The sequence below is a fragment of the Dromiciops gliroides genome, chromosome 1, assembly GCF_019393635.1.
Source record: "Dromiciops gliroides isolate mDroGli1 chromosome 1, mDroGli1.pri, whole genome shotgun sequence".
Classification (NCBI taxonomy): Eukaryota; Metazoa; Chordata; class Mammalia; order Microbiotheria; family Microbiotheriidae; genus Dromiciops; species Dromiciops gliroides.
Genome location: NC_057861.1, coordinates 110,622,378 through 110,645,344, shown reverse-complemented (window position 1 = coordinate 110,645,344; position 22,967 = coordinate 110,622,378). Strand labels below are relative to the sequence as shown.

The window sequence follows — 22,967 nt, the reverse complement described above, 5'->3', positions numbered from 1 at the left end:
TTAACACTTCTGCAGCCTCTGATACTGCTGATCACCCTCTTCTCTTTCATGACACTGCTCTCTCCTGGTTTTCCTCCTACCTATGTAACTGTTTTTTAGAGTATCTTTTACTTGATCTTCACCCAGGTCATGCTTAGTGCATGGGTGACCCCAATGCTCTGTCTTTGGCCTTTTTCTCTTCTCCCTCCATGCTATTTTTGCTTGGTTACCTTGTCATCTCCCAAGGGTTCAATGATCTCTAAGCAGATAATTCTCAGATCGATTTCTCTGACCTCATCAGTTTCATCTCCAGCTGCCAACTGGACGACTTGAAATGAGTGTCTCACAGATATCCTAAACTCAACATGAAAGTTGAACTCCTTATCTTCCCCCAAAACTCTTCCAAAATTCCCTACTGCTGCTGAGGGCACCAACCATCCTCCCAGTCACCCAGGCTCCTAACCCAGGTGTCATTCTCAACACCTCACCCTCTTGTTGCCCAGTCCTGTCATTTTATATTTATATTTTATATTAGTATATGCTCCCTTCTCTCCTCTGAAACTGGCACCAGCCTGGTTCCGGCCCACATCACCTCATGCCTGGAATATAGCAACAGGGTGTTTATTGGCCTCCCTGCCCCAAGTGTCTCCCCTCTTCACTCCACTTGGGCGTCAAAGTGATCTTCCTAAAGCATAGGTCTGACTATGTTACCCCTCTATCCAAATCATCTCCAGTGGCTCCCTATTACCTTCAAAAGCAAACATAAAACCATCTGTTTGGCTTCTGAAGCGCTTCATAACCCAACCCCAGTCTTCTTACAGCTTATTCCAATGACTCTCACCTCCTCACTCCACCCTGATGTTGACTTCACTGGCTGCCCTCCATGCCTAGTGTGCTCTCCCGACTCATCTTTGGCTTTTTTCAAGTCTCATCTAAAATCCCAACTTCTTCAAGAAGCCTTTCCTAGTCCTTAATATAAGTGCCTTCCCCTTGAGACTTCCTCTAATTTATCCTGTAAATATCCTGATTGTACACAGCTGTTTCCCCTAGTTGTGAACTCTTTGAGGGCAGGGCCTATTTCTGCCTTTCTGCGAATCCCCAGCAAACAAGACTACCTGACATTCCCAGAATCCAAGTCTCCTTCACATCATTCTCTCCCTCTCAGCGCCTCTCTCTGCACATGGCTACCTGCTGAAACCCTACGAATCCTTCCAAGGCTAAATTTAAATATCACTTTCATTAGGACTCCATCCTTCTAAAATTCTGGAAGAGATCGTGAAGGGTGGTTGGAGAATACTTAGCGAGGGGAAGAGTGGTAGTCATCAGGCACTCGAATGGGTTCACTAGGTATAAAACATGCCAGATTAAGCTTATCTTATTTTTTTTGGTCAGGATTACTAGACTGGTGCAAAGAAAATGGCAGAGATGATACACTTGAATATCCTACCTACAACTTCTCATACTATACTGAAAAGATGGAGATGTGACATGAGCGATGGTATAGTTAGATGAATTCAGAAGCAACTGAACAAATGCACCCAGAGTTGTGATAAGGGGACTGGTGGCTGCCTGGAAGAGAGGCCCTTAGCAGAGGGCCTCAAGAGTTAGTGTTCAGTCCTAATCTGGTCACCATTTTTATTGACTTGGATGAATTTCTCTGAAGCACTCACAGCTTTGGCAGCATCTGGCTGGGAAACATGCAATTCCTCTTCCCCCAACACTCATGCCATCTCGAGGATTTCCTCATCACCTCACAAGGAATGGTGTTTAAAATTTAGCTCTTTATCCTCACATTCTACCCACTTCCCCTAGTCCACCATGGCATGATTCTACTTTCATGGGCTTTCCTTCTCCATTTCCCCACAAAAGAGTAGCACAAAAGCTACTCTTTTCTATTATCTTTCTTCCTGGCCTTTGGATGCAGCTGTCACAAAGTACATAGGCCCATGCCCATTTATTTGGCCAATTCCCCAGTGATCATGTCAAGTAGTAGCACAGACAAAAGGATACATATGAGTGTCATGACACCATCAGATTCTGCCAAGAGTGGGTTAAGAAAGTAGAGTAATACTTTATCACAAAGCCTATGATACTTTTTCAGAAACTTCATTACCAGAAGTAAAAATAATAAAGATGCTGGAACGTGGTCTGGGCTTTCAAGCAGGTGTATAAAAATATTATTAAAAACAAAAATAACATCACATATGCTAGAAAATAGAAGCTTCTTGTCCTCAGGCTCCACATGCTAGGTATATTTGGGGGAAGGGGAAGAGTATTTAGAAGGAGGAAGTCTTACTAGAGGATCTGTGGGAGGAAAGTATGGGCACTAGTCTAGCCCCAGAATTTCCCAGGAATCTATTTCTAGCAGCTACCTCCCACCAACCCTTCTTCCCCTTCATCCAAGTCTTACCCACTCCTCCTCTAGGAACAAAGGGATGATCCTTAGTCACTTTAAAATAGGGCTTTTAAACTTTTTTTTTAATTCCACGGACCCTTCTGACAGTCTGGTGAAGCCTATGCATTCCATTTACAGAAATGTTTCTAAATGCATAAAATGCATGATTGCAAAGAAAAACGATTGTATTGAAATAGTTATCAAAATATTTTAAAAGTTCTCATACTGGGGCAGCTAGGTGGTGCAGTGCATAGAGTACCGGCCCTAGAGTCAGGAGTACCTGAGTTCAAATCCAGCCTTAGACACTTAACACTTACTAGCTGTGTGACCCTGGGCAAGTCACTTAACCCCAATTGCCTCACTCAAAAAAAAAAAAAAAAAGGTTTTCATACCCCAGAGGTCAGGAACTCCTGCCCTAAAAAGATCAAATCAAGTTTATTTTCAGGACCAACTTTAAGGGTAGGCCTAAAAGGATTTTAGAAAACCTCCCTTGCCCTGAAAATCTCTTATTAACTAGACCGAAATTTAATAAGACAAATCAATTATTAGAGATGAGATTTAAAATGTAAAGAAACCCTCCAAACCTTATTCACTTTAAGGTGTCATCAGTTGATGAACAAGTATAGATAACGATACCTTTCCTGTTTTGATGGGGAAAAGGGCACTGGGTGCTTGAAGCAGAGTAGAAGTGTCCTAACTGAGAAGCAAAGGATGAAGACAAATTTGGATTTCCCTCAGACCTGCCCTGTGTATCTTCAACTGCCTAGAAAGAGAAGCAATGCAGAGAGGTATTTTGTCTGCTCCTCATGATTTATAAGGGTTTTTTGGTCTAACACAATTCTGCCGTAACAAGTGCTCTGGTCTTGTGTGGCTGAAAGGATCATAAAGATGATGATCTCCTTACAAAGGTTTTCAACACTGTATTTCAGATTCTCCCACTTGATGTTTCCTGATTTGCTGAACTGTAGGGTCTTAAGCAATACAGACCACCAAACTGTTGGCGAGGGCACAAAAACGGTTTTGAAAGAGCATGCTGTCCAGAGGTCTTTTTGGAGTACAGTAATGAAGATTAGAGATAGTTCACAAAAACAATCGGGGATACTTGAAGGTAGAAGAAATGAATTAATGCCTTGTCATGGACCTTTCAGACTTGGGCAGTACACCGTCAGTTAACTCAGTGGTGCTAAATAACAAGAATGTTCCCAAGGTTTTCAAGGAAAGGCTTAAAATTTAATACTTAATAGAAATAAACATACTGAAAGTTCTAAAACAAATAAAGGACAATGAAATATAATGGAAATAATCTTGGGAGGTGGGAAGTGGGAAGAGCTACTTTACAAAAAAGATAAAAACAACAATTTAATTTGCTATGTTTCATTTTGTGCCATAGCCCCAGATGAAATAAAAAAAGATAATCCAGAACAAGATTTTTCAGTGTGTTTTGTTTTAATGGGCTGCTAAGGCGAGATGTGTATCTCTGTGTGAAACAGATTTTCAAAGGGACATAAATGGTCTTTGATCTTTCTGAACCATTTGTCTTCAAATTCTTTGGAAGATGCGATTACCAGGGCAGTCAAGGCTTCAGAGCCTACACATTTCACCTCTGAATGAACTTCATCTTTTATTTTTTCTGGAATGAGATCTTCTTTCATAACCTGCAGCAGAAAGGAAAAAAACAACAATAAAAACAACACACTCCCAATAAAACAGGCAGCAGACAGGCATAGGAGAGAAGAGAATGTGAATTACTGATTTTAAATACTTCCAAATGAGAGCAGAAACGGGGACATTTCCAACCTGGAGAAGAAAGTCTCATTCTCTTGTGCTGATGGAAAGGTCCCTTTTTAGTTCCACAATGTTCTTGTTTCCATCTCAATCTCACCTCCCCTTGGGAAAGTGCCATTAAAATGGACCAGACCAATAGTGGGATTCAGTTCTCACAGAATAAGGGTCTAACCTTTCCGTATCAAGCACCTTCTGATTTTAGAAATAGAACTCACATTCCTTCTCACACCTAGTCAAACCATAGAGAGGCATCGTTGGGAAGAATCTTGTTGCCTTCTGGGATTAAAATTTATTCTAGGGGTCAGATAGGTGTTGCAGTGGATTAAGCACCGGCCTTGGATTCAGGAGTACCCGAGTTCAAATCTGGCCTTAGACACTTGACACTAACTAGCTGTGTGACCCTGGGCAAGTCACTTAACCCCCATTGCCCCGCCCCCCCAAAAAATTATTCTAGGGGTTGTTAAGTTAAAAAGTCAAAATATGCAAGTGCTGAGGCACCAGAAGCCCCTCAAAGTAAATGCTAAAACCAGTACAAGTGAGAAACAAGGGACACAAGGAGCTAATGTATATATAATTAGGGGTAGGGAAACCAAACAACAGCTATGCAGAACATAATGAGGACACTCTACTACTCCCTACTGGGGAGAAGTAGGTCCATGCAAATGCTATTTGGGTGTGTTTTCAAAACTCTGGGCTAGATTTTGGAAACCCTTCTCTGTAGGGCCTTTGCAAAGGTAGTTGGTAGGAAAAAACAAAAAAACTAGCCTTAAAGTGGACATCAAGTCATAGCTCTTGGCCAATATATGTGATTCAATTTGCTACAATGTGTGAAGAGAAATCTGAAACCATTTCATATCCTATGGAATGAACTAAGCCAAGCAATATCAAGTAAAACTTTTTAAAAATCACCTTAATATATTCAATAAGTAGTTCTAAAAAGAATGAAAATTTTATAAGAATAGTTGCACCTAGTTGCAACTCATTAAGAGAAATGCTTCAGGGGCGGCTAGGTGGTGCAGTAGATAAAGCACCCAACCTGGATTCAGGAATACCTGAGTTCAAATCTGGCCTCAGACACTTAACACTTATTAGCTGTGTGACCCTGGGCAAGTCACTTAACCCCAATTGCCTCGCTAAAAAAAAAAAAAAGAGAGAGAGAGAGAAATGCTTCAGATGGCCCCAAACTGCTGTTTGAAACAAAAGCAAGTGAATTATGTATTGACAAATTGACCATCAGTGACTTTGTTTTAGTGTCTAAATTAAATAATGATTTTCCCCTTTCTGAAGAATGAGAGATGAAGCACCACTCTTTTTTTCTTATGAAGCACCACTATTTAAGGGATCTTTAAAGAACTGCAAGATGGTTTCTACCTTCAAGAGATTTAGAATCTCCTTTGGAAAAACAAGATGAGCCTGCTCTCATACACAAGCTAGAACCTTCCAGCTTGTTCCTTACAAATACTCCCCAATAGGGGCAGCTAGATGGCGAAGTGGATAGAACACCGGCCCTGGAGTCAGGAGTACCTGAGTTCAAATCTGGCCTCAGACACTTAACACTTACTAGCTGTATGACCATGGGCAAGTCACTTAACCCCAACTGCCTCACCAAAAAAAAAAAAAAAAAACCAACAATCAAATACTCCCCAATAAACCCTTCCCATCCACTGCCACTGCCCCAAACACACCCCAACCGCCACTGATCCCTAAAGATTCCCATGACCTTAGAGCTTCAACCCTAAAGGCTCTCTCCTCCCCACCCCCACCCCCCAATAGATATAACCAAAGTCTCTGACGACTAAGGGAGGAGATGTTGTGAGTGTGTGTATACATACACACACACACACACACACACACACATACACACACACACGCTAAAAGTGCCAAATAAGTGGTTTGGACAATTCTGGAGATTGCAGAGGAAGCAGGAATTACTGTGAGCTAGAGTTGTGAGAAGAGCTTCATGGAGAATATGGAGCCTGAAATGGACTCTGAAGGCCAGGTTGGCTTCAGCCTTTCAACTGAGCAAAGGGACTGGCATCAGGCCACGGTCTCAGCCTAGAAGGCATGACTCACATCTGGGAAACGTGGGTTAGCCTGACGTGGGTATGTGTGTGAGGAAAGTAGCAGGAAACGAGGTTGGACTTGGGTTTGGTGGGCCTTGAATGCCATGCAAAAGAGGTGGGACTTTGTTCTCGTAGGTCAAAGCTTCTTAAACTGAGTCATGACCCCGTGTGAGGCCACTTAACTGAATGTGGGGGTTGTAATAAACTTGACAACAGTAAAATGTTATGTACACCTATTTTACATACCTATATACCCAGGGTGGCATAAAAATTTCTTGGGTGAAAAAGGACTTGAGAGTGGAAAGCGTTTTAAGAAGTCCTGCTGTAGGTTATGAGAAGCCAATCCGAGTTTTTCAGAAGGAAAGTAACTTGACCAAAGTTTGATTTTTAAAACATTCATTTGGAATAGTTTTCAGAATGGATTAAATGATAGTCCGGTTGCAGAGAGACTGCATATTGTATCACATATCTATGTCTATTATAGGGTGTTTTTATAGATATATATGTAGGTATATGTATATACATGATATAGGATATTATAATAATCTAAATAAGAGACATGAGGACCCACTATTAGGGAAGTGTGGCCATTAAATGGGAAAAAAATGTCTGGGGAAGACAGACATTGAAAGGAATTCATGATGATGCTCCTTCCTAAGAAGGAAAGTCCCACAATGACTGTGTGGATACAGATGATCAGAGAATGGGAGGAATCAGACAGGGCTCTGCCGTGGTGCTGAGCTTGGATGACAGGAGATAGACAACCAACAGAAACAAGGAAGCCAGGAAAAAGAGCCCTCATCTTTCATTCATGGAATACTTACTGATCACTTAACTCTGTGTGAAGCACTGTCAGGGATACAGAAATGATTAAGAGTCCATCCTGGGGAAAGCGGTTTTAAAAATTCTTATGTGTAAAGTGAAGGTGAGACATCCAAAAAGGAAGGTCCAGCAGACAGCTGGAGAAGGAAGAAAAAGTCAGAGATAGTCATTTGAGGGAGGAAGGCTGAAGATGTAAGAGTGTGAGCTCTCTGGGACCATAAGGAAGGATGAGAGACTAGGTCTACTTATTTCCATGATAAAAATGCCAATAATAATAAAATAACTGACTTATATGCAGTGCTTTGAAGTTTGGAAGATGCTCTACACACATTACCTCATGTGAGGTGCACAATAGCCCTATGAGGTAAGTATTACAGCCATCACAAACATTTTACAGAGGAGCAAACTAGGGCTCCAAGAGATTAAGTGATCTGCTCAAACTCACAGATCCAGCTAGTTAAATATTTGAAGGCAGGATCTGAACTCCAAGTCTATCACTCTATCCATCATGCTATACTGCCTCCCCTATTTGTAGTCAAGGCTTAATTGTCCATGTTAATGGGCCTGTGCTCTCCTGAGTTTCCCTCAGAAACATTAAATTATCCATGTTAATAGAAACTGAAATAGCATAAATAAAAGCTCCTGGCAGACTATTTATTTTACTCCTTAAAAGATATCTTTGGAGAGCAGCAGTGTCTTTACTTTAGAGGTGAATATCCATTCAGAGAATAGAGAGTTCTAGGAATTGAGGCAAATATAGGAAGAGAGAAACTTGGCTCAATCAGAACATATCATACCAAATTATTCTCATCTCCTTTCTCCATAGCATTATGAGACTGGTAGATGAGGGAAATGCTGCACACTGTTATCTGGATTCAAGGTACATGACAATGTTTCTCAAGGTATCTTTGCATACAGATGAAAAAATGTGGGAAAGATACTATCATGCATTGAATTGGATTCTTAACTGGTAGAACAACCATACCCAAAGATTACCGATAAAGGAACTGAGACCAACTGGGAGGAAGGTGCTGCGATTTTCAATTTTTTAAAATCAATTATTTAAATGATGAAATCGATGGCATGGTTCATCAAATTTCCAGGGGACACAAAGCTGAAGACAGCTAGCTAATCCAGTGAATTAAAGAAGCCAGATGGCAAAAGATTTAAAATGACTGGAATGATGAAAAGATGGGCCACATCTAAGAAGATGTGATTGAATCCCACTTTAGTACTTACAAAGTTTTTTCAAAAGACCCACCTGTCTAAGCACGGGTACAGAAGAGGTGGGTTAACAGCAGTCATCTGAAAAAGGAATTGTAGCTGTCTATAAGCTGGACACAAGGAAACTATCGTGTGGCCACACAAAAAGCTGTGATCATAAGTTGAAGGAACAGAAGGCGATAAGAAGAAGGAACAGCTGAAGGAATCAGGGCAGCAGTTCTCTCCAATCTTGTCACTCCTCCTCCAGCCCCACCCTCTCTGCCATTTGTGGAAAACTTCCTCTTGTCCCCTCCTCATCTTACATCCTGTGGATGCCTTCTGCCACTCTCTCCTCCACAACAGTCTCACATGAAGGGATGGCCCTTCCACCTGTGCACGTGATTCCACTCTATCCAGGCTCCTCTGGCAGGCTGCCTCCTCCTCCACTTAGATCTCTCCCTGACTGCTGTCTGCTTCCCCCCTGCCTCCCAACATGCCCAAGTCTCCCCTATGTTCAGAAAACCCTCACTGGATCAATTCATCCCAGAGAGTCACATATCTCCCTTCCCTTATGCAGCTAAACTCCTTGAAAAGGCCTACAATTCGTGTCTCCCCTTCCCTTCCTTTCCTCTCATTCTCTTAACTTCCTACAGTCTAGCATCATCACTCAAAACTGCTGTCTCCAAAATGACCAATTATCTCTTAATGGCTAAAGCCTTGTTTCAAACCTCATCTTTACTGACCTCTCTGCTGCCTTTGACACTGTTGATCATCCTCTTAGCCTCTTCTCTAGATTTCCATACCGCTGCTCTTTCCTGTCTGACCACTCCTTAGAAGTCTCCTTTGAGTGGGCAGCTAGGTGGTGCAGTGGATAGAACACCGGCCCTGGAGTCAGGAGGACCTGAGTTCAAATCCGGCCTCAGACACTTAACACTTACTAGCTGTGTGACCCTGGGCAAGTCACTTAACCCCCATTGCCTTACTAAAAAAAAAAAAGTCTCCTTTGCTGGATTTTTGTCTAGGTCATGCCGGCTATTGTGGGTGTCCCCCAGGGTGCTGTTCTGGGCTCTCTTCTCTTATCCCTCCATAGTATTTTGCTTGGTGATCATAACAGCTACCATGGATTTAATTATCTCTGTGCTGATAATTTTCAAATAGAATTATTCAGCTCTAACCTCCATAATCACATTTCCAACTGCCTATTGGACACCTGAAACAGGATGTGCCTTAGACAACTCAAACTCAACACATCTAGGATTAAATTCATATTTTCCAAACTTGCCTATTAATGTCGTTCTTCCACACAACCTAAGCACCTCCTCGACTATTCATTCTCTCTCACCACCCTCATATCCAATCTGCTGCCCAGACCTGTCCATTTTAACTTTGTAACATCTTTTGTACGCTCCTCACTCTTTCCACCACCCTGGTGTGAACCTTCATCATCTTGGGCTACTGCAAGCTGCCAATTGGTTTCTCTGCCTCAAGTCTCTCCCCACCGCATCCTCCACTTGGCCGACAAATTAATCTTTCTAAAGCTCAGGTCTGACCACGTCATCTGTCTGTTCATTTGATCCAGGGGATGTTATCCTCGGGAGCCAAAATGTGCACACACAGCATTCCTGTGACGTGGCATGGAAACAGGAGAGACTTACAAGCCTCTTGAAGCTACTTGTTATTCCAGTGTGAGTGAGTGAGAAGGGTAGATCGTTTGTATCATTAGGAGAAACTAAGCACTGGATAGAAGGAATGTACTCGTTAGGAGCTGCTGATGGTGGAGGACCGGACATACCGTACTTCTAGGAAGGAAAGGCAGCAGTGAAAGGAGGCAGGTAGGTCTCCATTCACTCTAAGGAAGATATTTCTAACTAGGAGAGCCCTCTAAAATGCGACACACTGCTTGATGAGCACAAAGAGCCAATCCTGTCACCACAAGGAAGCACAATCTTGACCAGATGACCTCTAAGGCTCTCCCACAGAGGACACAGTGCAATTTACAAGTGTCCCCAAACTATATTGGTCAATGGTCTCCGATGCTATTTCCCCAGACTTTTTCTGGAGGGCTTTGAAGGACAGTGTGGATAAGAGCGGGAGGGGAACTGACAACAGAAGGCTCCTCTCTGGATCTGAAATGATTGTGAGACACTCGCACTGTCTCTCCCAAGGAGATGCCTTCACAACACAATGCAGAGCAGCTGCCCCCAAGTCAGGTGGACACACACCTCGGAAATCAGAAGAAAAGTTTCTTCTCCAAAGCTGAATCCTTTTAGTCTGTCTTCAATTTCCTCTTGAGCCTTGAAGTTCTTCTCCAAAGCAAAGGATGTCTGCTGAGACTGAGTGAGCTGAAGCAAAAGCCTGAAAAGCAGCATGGGTGACGGGTTATAGGTTATCTAAGTGGAATGCATAAAGAATGTATTTATGGTCACTTTGGAAGTAATCCTGTTGTTGAGTATTACTTAGGGAGCATCATCATGAAGGTGGATCTGAATGATTTCCTTGAGCTGCTTTTTCTCTTTTATTTTGCTGGCTGGCCTTTTAGACTCACTGCCTCTAAACTGGATATACTACAATCTATCAGTGATACTACTTAAGGGGGCAAATACCCTTACAATAGCTCATTGCTATCTGGAAATAACATGTGTTAATACCAATGAATTTAAGTGGTGTCTTTATTTTCTAGTAACCAGGATTTGAGAGAGCCCAACCCTATCAACTAAGAAACTGAATGTTTTAGGCTTGGCCTTCTGGAGGTAATGTAGAATTTGCTAAGCATATATATACACACACACACACACACACACACACACACACACACACACACATATATATATATGATAAGTACATGCATAAACACACACACACATTCTTCAGACTGTGTGGGTTTTTTTTTTGTTTTTGAGAGTTTTTTAAAATATTTCTGAATTTTTTTAGGTTTTTGGCTTTAAAAAAAAAAACATACACCTAGGAGGCTGTTTCTTTGCTCATAAAATGTGCAAGTACCTGAATTTCTTTGTTTTAAGGAGACCAGAGGCTTGAATTCACAAGGGGTGGATCCTCTGACCCCTCTGTAGGGTGAGGAGGTAAGGGTGATCTACTCTCATTATTGTGGATACAAACACCAAGAGAGTTGAGCATTTAATTTCTTAAGAGAAGAGCACATACTAAAAAGAATCATCTGGTTTTTTCGAAGCCACTCTCAGTTATATAATGGGATAAATCTGACATTCAATTTTCTCAATTCTCACAGATTTATTACGTCAGAGAGCAAGACAAGCTGTATTCTTTTTCTTATGAATCAGAGTAACACAGGTGGCATGAGCTGTATAACAGAGGGGCATTTTACTGTCTCCCTTTCTACCCAAACTGGATGTCCTTTTGAAGCCCTGTACTGATCAGAGCCAAAGCAAAAGGCTGAAAATGAAAAGCACAATGTGCCAATTGGCAGAACAAAAAAACCCTTATCCAACAGCATTATCCTGCCTCTTTTCATTCATCTTTAGCTTACCTGGCTCTGACAAATGAGGCACAAACCTTCAGCTGAGTTTCTGCCCAAGACTGAAATGCCAGACGGAAGGGGGTCTCTGTTGCTGCGGGCCACACATGACTGACAGAGTTTTCACTTTTCTGGACACAGCTACTACTTGTTCCCATAGAAAACCCAGAGTCTCCATTCAAGGATTTGGAAAAATGTAGAGAAAGATCTGTTTTTGGTGATGGGAAGGGAGCTTTGGATTCTTGGTCACTTGAGGTAAAACTGTTTTCTTTCTGAGATGAAGCAAATGAGGCTGAGAAAGCTAGTCCAAGACTCAGGTAAGCCTCTGCAAGCTTGGTCCAATACCAAGGATTAAAATGATGCAAAGAAATCAGTTTTTGTAGGCACAGTATTGTTTTCTCTATGTTCTTCAGACTTGAATAAATAGTGAACTGGAGGTAGAGTACAGTAGTTAAATGGTCACTGTTAGTGGCTCCATTCCTCTGAAAACCAAAAGATCAAAAATATTAAACTGCAGAATAGGCTGGACACTTAGATAAACTGAGGCACATTTTTCCATGTAATATCAATCCATAACAATGCATGATATTTGTCAAAATGTTTGGGAAATTAAGTTATGCATAGTTAAACCATCCTACAGCATTCTTTTTTTTTTTTTTTTAGTGAGGCAATTGGGGTTAAGTGACTTGCCCAGGGTCACACAGCTAGTAAGTGTTAAGTGTCTGAGGCCAGATTTGAACTCAGGTACTCCTGACTCCAGGGCCAGTGCTTTATCCATTGTGCCACCTAGCTGCCCCCTACAGCATTCTTAAAATCTACAAATGTATGCCAGAATATTCACAAGCTTCCCCACCTGTCCTAATGTCAGGAGAAGCCAGGCAATAACCAGCACTGGTAATGGGAGGAAATTTACTACTAGAAGCTAATTACAACTGCGGCTGATATTTTCAGTTTCTGCTATCATTCTGATTGATCAAAGCCCGATTTCTTGCAGACTTGGCCTCAGTTCAGGCCTGGGTCAGCAGTTACTTTCCATGGTTATCTTCAAACATAAATGGTTAAGTCCTTGAGGAGCTGAGCAGATTCTAGCTCAGATTCTACTTGGCCGACACTTCTTAAGCAGGATGGCCCTGAAGCTCTCAGTGCTTCCCGATGCATGATAATTGAATCCAAATGCCTTCCTTAGTAACTGTTATTGAGGTCAATTATTCTTGGCCAGAGATAGGGCTGCTGGGCCTCCCCCAGAACACAAACTCCTAAGTTAGCTGACAGAAAGTCTTTCTAAGTTAGGTGCGCTGCTTCATGCCACAGCAAGGCCCATCTCTGCCTCCAGGGTGGGGGGATAGAAGCCCTCTTCCTCTCAGCTAAGTCAAATAAAGTAGGAAGGCACAGATACCTTTTCCCTGATCTTAGCACTTAGAGCTGGCTTTAACGGTACCAGTGTCATACTCTCATGCATAAAAGGTGCATTCAATAAGTCTGTGGTCCAGTAAAACTATGTGGGTAAGTAAAAGATGGAGAGGCTCCAAATGATGCATGTAGGGAAGATCTCGTTTTAAAGGAGCCCCTTCTGCCACAGCATCCATTGTCTTGGAATTCCGTCTTGTCGTCCTCACACACAGCATGTGTGCAATGAAGGAAGGCACAGTCATCCTTGTACCCTGATACCAACAAAAGGAGTCAGACAACACTATGTACCAGGAACTGACCTCAATGATGTGCATACAAAGAAAGGTAAACACATGGTTCCTACCTCCAAGGAGCTTGCATTTGGAATGGAAGACTACATATTAATAACCATGCACATATGATACATAAACAAATTGGACAGACGGTAATTTCAGAAGGTACAAGTGGTACAGGGGACTGAGAAAGGACTCTTGCTGATCTGAGTACTGGAGGAAGCTGGGAATTCTAAGAGGCAGAGGTGAGGAAGGAGAACATTTGAAGGGTGGCAGATAGCTAGTACAAAGGTACAGAGGTGGGAGATGGGAATGTTGTGTGTAAGAAATAGCAAATAGGTCAGTGTAGACCGTACTGTACAAAGAGGGGAGCAGTGAAAGAAGAATGGAAAGGAAGGAAAAGGATCAGGCTGTGAAGAGCTTTAAAGGTCAGAGGAGTTTATATGGAATGCTGGAGATGACAAGATCACACCTGCCCTTTAGCAGCTGTGTGGAAGTGGGATTGGAATGGGGAAGAGTCTCAAGTCAGGGAGATCAATTATAAGGCAACTGCAATAGTCCAGGTCAGAGGTGATGAAGGCTTCTAAGAGGATGGGGGATGAGGGAGTGGAGGAAAGGAGACATATTAAAAAATGTAGTGAAGGTAGAAATAACAAGACTTGACAACAGAGATGGGGTGAGTGCAGTTAAGGAACCAAGGATGACAATGAGGTAGTGACCTTGGGGGGGGGGGGTGGATGGTGTCGCCTTCAACAATAATAGGAAAGTTAGGAAGAGGAAAGGGTTTGAGGAGGAAAATGAGTTCTACTTTGGCCATACCGGGCTGTCAGGACATCCGGTTGAAGATCTGGGATTCATTTTCATAGCTATGTTAATTGAACCCATGAGCAATGATGAGATCACTAATAGACACTGTCAAGAGGGAGAAGAGAAGGCCCAAGGCAGAGCCTTGGGCTACACCCAGGGTTGGTGCAGATCCAGCAAAGGAGACAGAGCTAGCTTACGTATGGTGCTTTCTACCTTTTAACACACTTCCACACGCATCATGTCATATGCATTGTATGCATGAATTATGACTCGTTCTGAGAGGTTTCAGGTAAACTATTCTGAAAAATTATAGATTCTGCTAGATGATATGGAAACCTCATGGTTCTCTTAGTAATCCTATAAATGACTGTATACATACTTGGAAAAATATTTGCATATATAAGGAAGTCTAACTGTTCCCTGTTGGTAGCTGACTTATCCCACCTCGCTAATTAAAACTCTTCAAAGTCCACTCGTACTTAGCACTGTGTAAAAACATCTAATTAGGTGCTGAACAGCAGAAACTAAGTTTACTGTAAATTTTATCTAGAAATCAACCACCAAATGAAGTTTTGAAAAAAGAATATAGGGGCAGCTAGGTGTCGCAGTGGATAGAGCACCGGCCCTGGATTCAGGAGGACCTGAGTTCAAATCCGGTCTCAGACACTTGACACTTGACTGTGTGACCCTAGGCAAGGCACTTAACCCCCATTGCCCTGCAAAAAAAAAAAAAATATATATATATATATATATATATATATATATATATATATATATATATATATATATATATATATATATATATATATATAATGAGGTAGAATGTAAAAATTTTACAACCTGATGGCTTTTTTTGGGGGGGGGGCAGGGCAATGGGGGTTAAGTGACTTGCCCAGGGTCACACAGCTAGTAAGTGTCAAGTATCTGAGGCCGGATTTGAACTCAGGTCCTCCTGAATCCAGGGCCAGTGCTTTATCCACTGTGCCACCTAGCCGCTCCCTGATGGCTTTTTTTAATCAAGGTACTCAATTTCCTTTTCAGAATGTTAAAAAGGCCAGGAATTAAGGAGTGGCCTGCAACCATTGCAAAAAATAATAAAAGAAGTGAACAAGAAATGGCAAATGAGAGGTCAGGAGAGCATTCTGGGCTAAAAGCAAAAAGAGAGTACCAGAAAAGGACATGGTTGGGAAGAAGTAGGAGAAGTGAGAATGGAAGAGAAAAGGACCAAAGTCAGCCAACTGGGTAGCATCTGCTGTTCTATCTTGTACTCCTTCCAATCTACTGTTCCCGAGCATGGAGCCTGGTGAAAAGTGACCCTCAAGGTTCTGACATTCTTTTGTTTGTTTTTTTTGAGGGGCAATGGGGGTTAAGTCACTTGCCCAGGGTCACACAGCTAGTCAGTGTCAGGTGTCTGAGGCCGGATTTGAACCCAGGTACTCCTGAATCCAAGGCCGGTGCTTTATCCACTGCACCATCTAGCCACCCCAAGGTTCTGACATTCTTGATGTGGGTATCAGATTCTGGGTGGTCATCTGCCTACAGGGCAGCTGCCACGCCATGTGGACCAACCTGATACTGGCCTCAATGCCGTATGAGCCAGTAGGAAGAGTCTCAGATTTAGAATTAGGAGGCCTCAGTTTGAATTTTTCCTCATCTGCAAAGTGACATGTCAGAGCAGCCAAGCTCCAAAAGCTTTCCCTGCTTTAAGATTCTGGACGGTCTGGGGCAGCTAGATGGCGCAGTGGTTAAAGCACTGGCCCTGGATTCAGGAGTACCTGAGTTCAAATCCATCCTCAGACACTTAACACTTACTAGCTGTGTGACCCTGGGCAAGTCACTTAACCCTCATTGCCCTGCAAAAAAAAAAAAAAAAAAGATTTTGGATAGTCCCTTGCTCCTGTTTCCCTTCTCAAACCCCAGGACTGCTGCAAGTGCTAGTCATGGGCAGTCTAAGAAAGGAAAAAACTGGAATGGGCAAGTATGAAGTAGAGGGTGGTAAGGGTAATTTGGCAGGAGTCTTGAATAATAGGGATGATGGGTAGTTTAGAAGGGAAAGGAAAAGACAAAGCAGCCTGCTTCTCTGTAGGCTGATGAAATTTACAGGACCATCACTTAGTGGACAAGGCCGACTAGGCTCCAACTTAAGAATTAGCCTGTTTTAAACACGTGTTTTAAATATGGAGTTTAAAAGTTCAAGACAGATTCTTTTCCTGTTTTGAAGTAAATAATCTGATCTAAGGTACTACCAAAACTTCCTCTACTTCCCAAAGCTAAGCACCTACACAATAAAGAAAACACAAAACAATTACCAGGGAAGGGTTAAAAACTTATTAATGACGAAATAGGATGGTTAAATCTGCAAGAAAACATAATGCTAACCTCAGGCCTGCTAAAGGTGTCACAGCCATGATACCTAGTCCAAAAATCACTGCAATGTTTTTTCATAAACTACTGCTGAAGGAGAAAAAAAGGACACCTACAAAATATTGTTACTCTATTTTTTAAAGTGTTATTCTTTTAAAATTTATTCTCTCAATTATACACCAAAAGTAGTATTAAATCAGCCATAAAATGTCTTAAAACCAGGGGACAGCTAGGTGGTGCAGTGGGGGCAGTTAGGTGGTGCAGTGGATAAAGCACCGCCCTGGAATCAGGAGGACCTGAGTTCAAATCCGGTCTCAGACACTTAACACTGACTAGTTGTGTGAACCTGGGCAAGTCAACCCTCACTGCTCCCCAAAACCCCTCAAAAACCAAAATTGTATATGAAATTGTAAATTCAACAAACTTTTATTAAACATAAACATTAACAAACCGAGAATTGCCTTTCTTGTCCCACTCACAATTTTACTTTGGGAATGTAAGGAAAGGGGCTACTAAGCCATGCTGAGTGGTAGTGTTTGCCTTTAACAAGGGAAGTAGCCCTGCAAAGGTCAAGTTCTCAGAGAACTGAAGATTTTCAACATTCAGAAAAAAGTTACATGGTAACCATGGTATTTGGGGCTCAACCTCCAACACAGAGCTCTATGACCCAAATCCTGCACTTTTCACTAATAAGAGGCATTATCAGAAAACCAACTCAACTCTGGAGAACAGGACTTAGAAAAGACATGAAAGTGACCACATATACCACTCACCAATTTTTCAGCGATCTCCAATGCTTCCACATGCCTTCCCAAGCGGGTTAAACATCGAGCCTGCCCTTCTTGGACGTCTCTTCTCATGGCAAAGTTGGTAGGTGGCAACAACTCAAAGCAGCTGGAGTACTCCTGAAGTGCTTTCTATGTAGGGATTTGTTTAAGAAAAAAAGAAATCCAACCACCCAGTATTATAGAAAGGAACGTAGTAAAAGGTTGGTGGGTTCATATGTGATTGGGGTGAGGGTGTAGGGAGCAAAATGGAAGGTATCTTCATATGACATTGCCCCCACCCCAATTTGAAAGATACTAGAGCCCAAAGTATAAAACACATAGGATGTCAGCTCCAGGACTGTGTTTCTAATGGTTACTGGAAAAGGGTCTGGAAAAAAACACCTTGTCAGCACAGGGAACAGGTGGCTCCTATAGCTTTTGACTGGGATTTACCACTACAACACATCCATCTGTGCTGGAGGCACTCCTGCATTTGTGAGATTCTGACACTGGGGAAGACAGTCATACAGTAATGGAGTATGTGGATTTGGGGGCAGGAGACCAACACTGACTAGAAACACCCAGATATGGAAAGAATTTCAGTATTCTGAGAACAGGCAAATAGAATTCTGAGATAGGCAAAAACACTTCCTTTATAAAAGGTGAAATCTGCTTTGATACATCCCAATCTCACACAATTTAAATATGTTAGCCCTGTTAAATTTCCTGAAAGTGTCGTTCCCCATAAAGTAATGTGATTTTCACCTGTAAGGAGATTACGTACCTGAAATTCTTGTTGCCGGTACGCCAAGTCCCCTCTAAATTTCTTGATGGTGAGTATTTCAACTTCATCCTTGCTTCCTGTTTCCTCATAATACCACTAGGAAACAGAAATTTCACATTACAGAGTAAAACCATCAATTGTACCAACAACTTAAAAGAAAATGTAATTTATAAAACCAAAACTGCAATGTTTTAATTTGAAGCCAGACAAGCATACAAATATATTGGGAACCATTAAGCTAAAGGAACTCAGTACAAAACTATAGGCTCACCAGGTACCAAGTCTTTGGGCCTATAACACTTTCAGCAGAGGCATGGCCCATGGCTTTCCAGTGGACAAAGAGGGAAAGAGCAGGGTCAGCAGGACTTTGAGGGAAGGAGACAGAAGAGAACAATACAAGAAGGAAGTCAGTGTTGTGTTTTGGACTGTATGTGAGATCGGCAGAGGGAATTTCCAAGTGAGGAAACTTCCTCCCAGTGCAGAGCAGTACTGATACAAAGTCTTAGAGAGCAGGCTGCCCAGAGTCACATGACCAATGCGTGTCAGAGGTGGGACTTGAAACCAGGTCTTCACGATTCCAAGACTAGCTTTCTACTCACTACTACAATGGCTACCTCTGATTCAAAATCAAAAACAGCTGCCTATACAGAGGCTGCTAGGTGGCGCTACAGTGGCATAGTGCACTGAGCCTGAATCAGGAAGACCTGAGTTCAAATCCAGCCTCAGCAGCTTACCAACTGTGTGACCCTGGGCAAGTCACTTAAACTCTGTTTGCCTTGAGAAGGAAATGAAAAACCATTCCAGTGTCCTTGCCAAGAAAGCTCTGTGGACAGGCTGGTCCACAGGGTGCAAAGAGTCTGACACGACTGAACAACAAGAGAGGCCTGAAGGAATGAGAGAGATGAGAATTAGAACATAACGGTTTTAAACTTCAGTCCCATGCCACAAGGTCCTCGGCTGAAAAAAATCTGATGAAACACAGGATTGAAATATTTTATTCGTTTTTATTGAGTCAAAATTACTTAGACTCCAGGTTATTCCCTTTAACTCAAAGGCAACCTTGTTTTACTTTCATCTCTCCTGGATCCTATGGCTGTGTTGAGGGTCCTAGCTCCTTTAACTGAACAGGTAAAGGACTATTTATTCCCTAGGCGATTTCCACAGGCAGAAATGCTCAATTAAGTTTAGTCAACGTGGCCCTCCCAAACTGAAAACTAAGGGGATTCCCACCTACTGGAGAAATGGTACACAAATTGTGGTATGTGAATGTAATAGAATTCCATTACATTCACAGAATGGGATTCTTTATATTACATTCATATCATACGATGATGACAATATTAGAAAGAAGGGCAACTTTGAAAGTCTCTGAAACTCTGATCAATGCATGGCAAACTACAATTGCAGAGGATGGAAGAAGAAGCCTGCTGTCCATCTCCTGCCAAAGGGGTGTGGCGGATGTCAGCTGCACCATGAGACACCTTTTTGGACATGGCCAATGTGAGAACTGTCTTTCTTCATCTTTCTCTCCATTCTCTTTTGGTGAACTCATCAGCTCCCTGAGATTCAAAGATCATCTCTACAAATTAATCCCAAATATACATATCCAGCCTTCATCTCCTTCCTGCTTTTCAGGCCCCAAACACTAACTGCCTCTATGGGATGTCCCCTGAATGTCTCATAGGTCTCTCAGACTCATAATATCCAAAACAGGCCCTAAATCCAATCTTCTTCCTAATTCTCTATCATGCCCCAGAAACCCTCTTCCCTTCTCTATTACTAAAGAGGGCATCACTGCCCTCCTAGCACCCCAGGCTCACAACCTAGGAGTCACATTGGACTCCCCGCTATATCTCAGCACTCATATGCTGCCAAGGCTTGTCCATTTCACCTTTGAAGCATCTCTCCAATTGCCCCCTTTCTTTCTGACATTGCCATCTCCCTGGGGCAAGCCTTCATCACCTCACACCTGAATTATTGAACAGTTGCTGGTGGGTCCACCTACCCCCCATCCCTACCATGCACACAAGCGAACACACGTACCAATAAACTCCAGTGACTCCCTATTGTCCCCAGACTCAAATACAAAATCCTCTGGCATTCAAAGCCAGTCCTCCTACCTCGCAGTCTTCTTATACCTTATTCCCCAATGGGTATTCTTTGATCTAGTGAAACTGGCCTCTCTTGGTTCTGGGTATTTTCTTTGTCCTCCATCCCTGGAAAACTCTCCCTCCTCATCTCTGTCTCTTGGCTTCCTCCAAGTTCCAACTAAAATCCCATTTTCTACAAGAAGCCTTTCCCAGGCCCTCTTTTAATTATTTCCTATTTATCCCATTTGTATCTATTTGCTTGTTGTCCCCCCTCCTACTCCATTAGACTGTGAGCTCCTGGAGGGCAGGGACTGTCTTCTGCCTCTTTTTGTATACTTAGTACAGTGCCTGGCACTTCATAAATGCTTACTGACCTACTACTTCCCTCGAGGGCACAACTGTTCTTCTTGTTGCCCAAGCCTGCCACACAGGCATCAAACTTGACTCCTTCCCTCTAATCACTTGGTACCAGTCTCAGGTCTCCTTCTCTCTATATACACACTCCAACCTGCCTGGTCCGAGCACTCCTCACTTCTCATCTACCTTGCTGCAATAACCCCCTAATTGGTCTCTCTATCCAACCTCTTCCCTCTCCAAACCGTCCTCTACATAGCAACAAAACTGATCGTCCTAAAGCTCATGTTTGACTAAACACTTCTCATTCAAGAAGCTTCAGTGGCTCTCCCCACCCCCAGGCCCCTAGTCAGATGGCTGTCAAGTTTTGCCCTTCCCTATTAAAATGTCAGCTCACTGAGAGCAGGGAGTGGACAGTCTTTACTTTTGCCCCCACAGTCCTCTCTGATAGAATGCATGTTATAAGCCGAAAACACAACTTCGTTGCAATTCAATTGCTCTATCGGGAACATTTTGAGCATAACTGGAGTTTTGAGTTTGCTTTTGCTCCACTCCTCCTACAAGAAACACCGAGAATGCAGAAAATTGAGCCGCTTCACCATAACTCACAAGCTGCAAACCTTCTTACCCCTACTTCCACAAGCAAACCACAGGTCTCTGTCTCGCAAAAGGTCGAGTCTACTCTGTATCTTCCGCAGTAGAAGGTATGGGCAAAGAAGGCTTGGTCCCAACAACCCCCCTCTCCCAAACATCCCCTTCACAGATCCGAAGTTTCAACCTTCACAGCTATCACTACCAATTATGGTATTTATCTAACACACATACAACCGTGCTACCAGTTTTTAAAATTAGGTTCCAGTTTTATGTCTTTGTGCCCCACACCCGCTTTCCCCATAAATTCTGTGGGTTTTATTGCACAGTTTTGCATGGGGTAGTGATTTGGGGAATACATAAACCCCGCTATGGCACAATTCCCAGCACTTAGCACAGTGCTTAGCACATAGAGAGCGCGTGTGTGTGCGCGCGCGCACACACACACACACACACACACACACATACACATATATATACTTAGTTCCCTACTGCCTTTAGGAGAAAACACCCATTCCTCTGTTTAGCATTTAAATGTCTTTTGGGGTCCGTTCCACATCCTCTTTGCAGGCTGATTACAACCTTTTCTCTCTCACACCCTTTTCCTAGCGGCTCCTCTTCAGGCGGGACATTCATTTCCCGCCTCCACGCCTTTGTACAGGCTGTCCCCACGCGTCTGGGATGCGCTCCCTCCACACCTCCACCTCTGGGTACCCCTCGCTTCCTTCAAGAGCGTCTTCTTGAATAGCCTTAAATCTCTGGACTTTCCCCGTGCGGCTACACCCCGTATCTCCGTCTTCCTGAGGCCCCGCCCCTACCCCCACCCCACGAATACAGCAGGCGCTCTGTAAGTGCTGGTTGCTGGCTGGACTGGTCAGTAGGGGATGGCCCGGAACCGGGCAGACGCTCGCGGGCGCCGCGTCTCTCACCTGGGGCTCGCAGCGCTTGGGGCTGTAGGCCAGCAGTGGCTCAGGCTCCCGCGCCCGCGGGCACTCTTCAAACACGGAGTCCTCGAACTCGCTTCCTAGCACCGGAAAGAAAGACTCCGTCTCCATGGCCCAAAGTCTGCGAGCCCCGCTAGGGGAGGGGAAAAGAGGGGAGGGGAGGGGAGAGAAAGAAAAAAGAGGGCGGGGGGGGGGCGCCCGAAGAGATGCACATGCGCAGAGCCCTTCGAGTCTAGCCCTCGCGCCCCGCTTTCCTCGCAGAAGCCGCCCCCGGGCATGTTGGGAATTGTAGTCAAATGAAAGCATACAGCATTATGCCGGTTTTCATTCTGGGAATTGTAGTCGACCCAGGACTGGAAGCAAAGGGCCCTAATTGAGGTGATAATGGCCCTGGGTTCTGTGTCGTAAGGGTTATAGATTCAGAGCTGAAAGTGACATTAGAAGGCATCAAGTTCAAACCCCACTGTTTACTGTTGAAGAAGCTGGTCACAGTCTACTAAATGTCAGGTGGATTAACCTTTCACAACTTCCACAGCTCGGCCGCAAAAGTACAGAGGCGTAGGAAGCGTCAGAGGGTGGCACAACGTTGAAGTGGAAATCTGTCTCGTACGCTTAGCGGCTGTGTGATCTTCCGTGCCCCTCCTCTGCAGGATTTATCTAGCTCTGAAAGGAGATGATACATTGTGGTCCCCCACTCTTAGAGTTTTAATGTTTCTCCCGGTGACTCATTTAGCTATTTAAGTATTTAGATACCAGGCCGTTTAGTGGGGTACTGAAATAAATTCATTTTCTATTGTACCTGTCAGGAAAATGATGTTTTCCTGTTTGTCTCATGTCTATTTTT

The 22,967-nt window shown here is 43.2% G+C and overlaps 1 protein-coding gene across 1 annotated transcript; it reads right to left on the bottom strand.

Annotated features, from left to right (window-relative positions):
- Positions 1–3,661: 3,661 nt before the first annotated feature.
- On the bottom strand, positions 3,662–22,306 carry C1H8orf76 (chromosome 1 C8orf76 homolog). The gene is made up of 6 exons (XM_043976091.1): positions 22,109–22,306; positions 18,145–18,240; positions 17,367–17,510; positions 11,753–12,222; positions 10,470–10,602; positions 3,662–4,029 (listed from the first exon to the last, which is right to left on the bottom strand). Exons 1-6 carry the CDS (start codon positions 22,232–22,234, stop codon positions 3,832–3,834), a joined length of 1,167 nt encoding a protein of 388 aa, XP_043832026.1. The 5' UTR covers positions 22,235–22,306; the 3' UTR covers positions 3,662–3,831.
- Between the last annotated feature and the right edge of the window lie 661 nt (positions 22,307–22,967).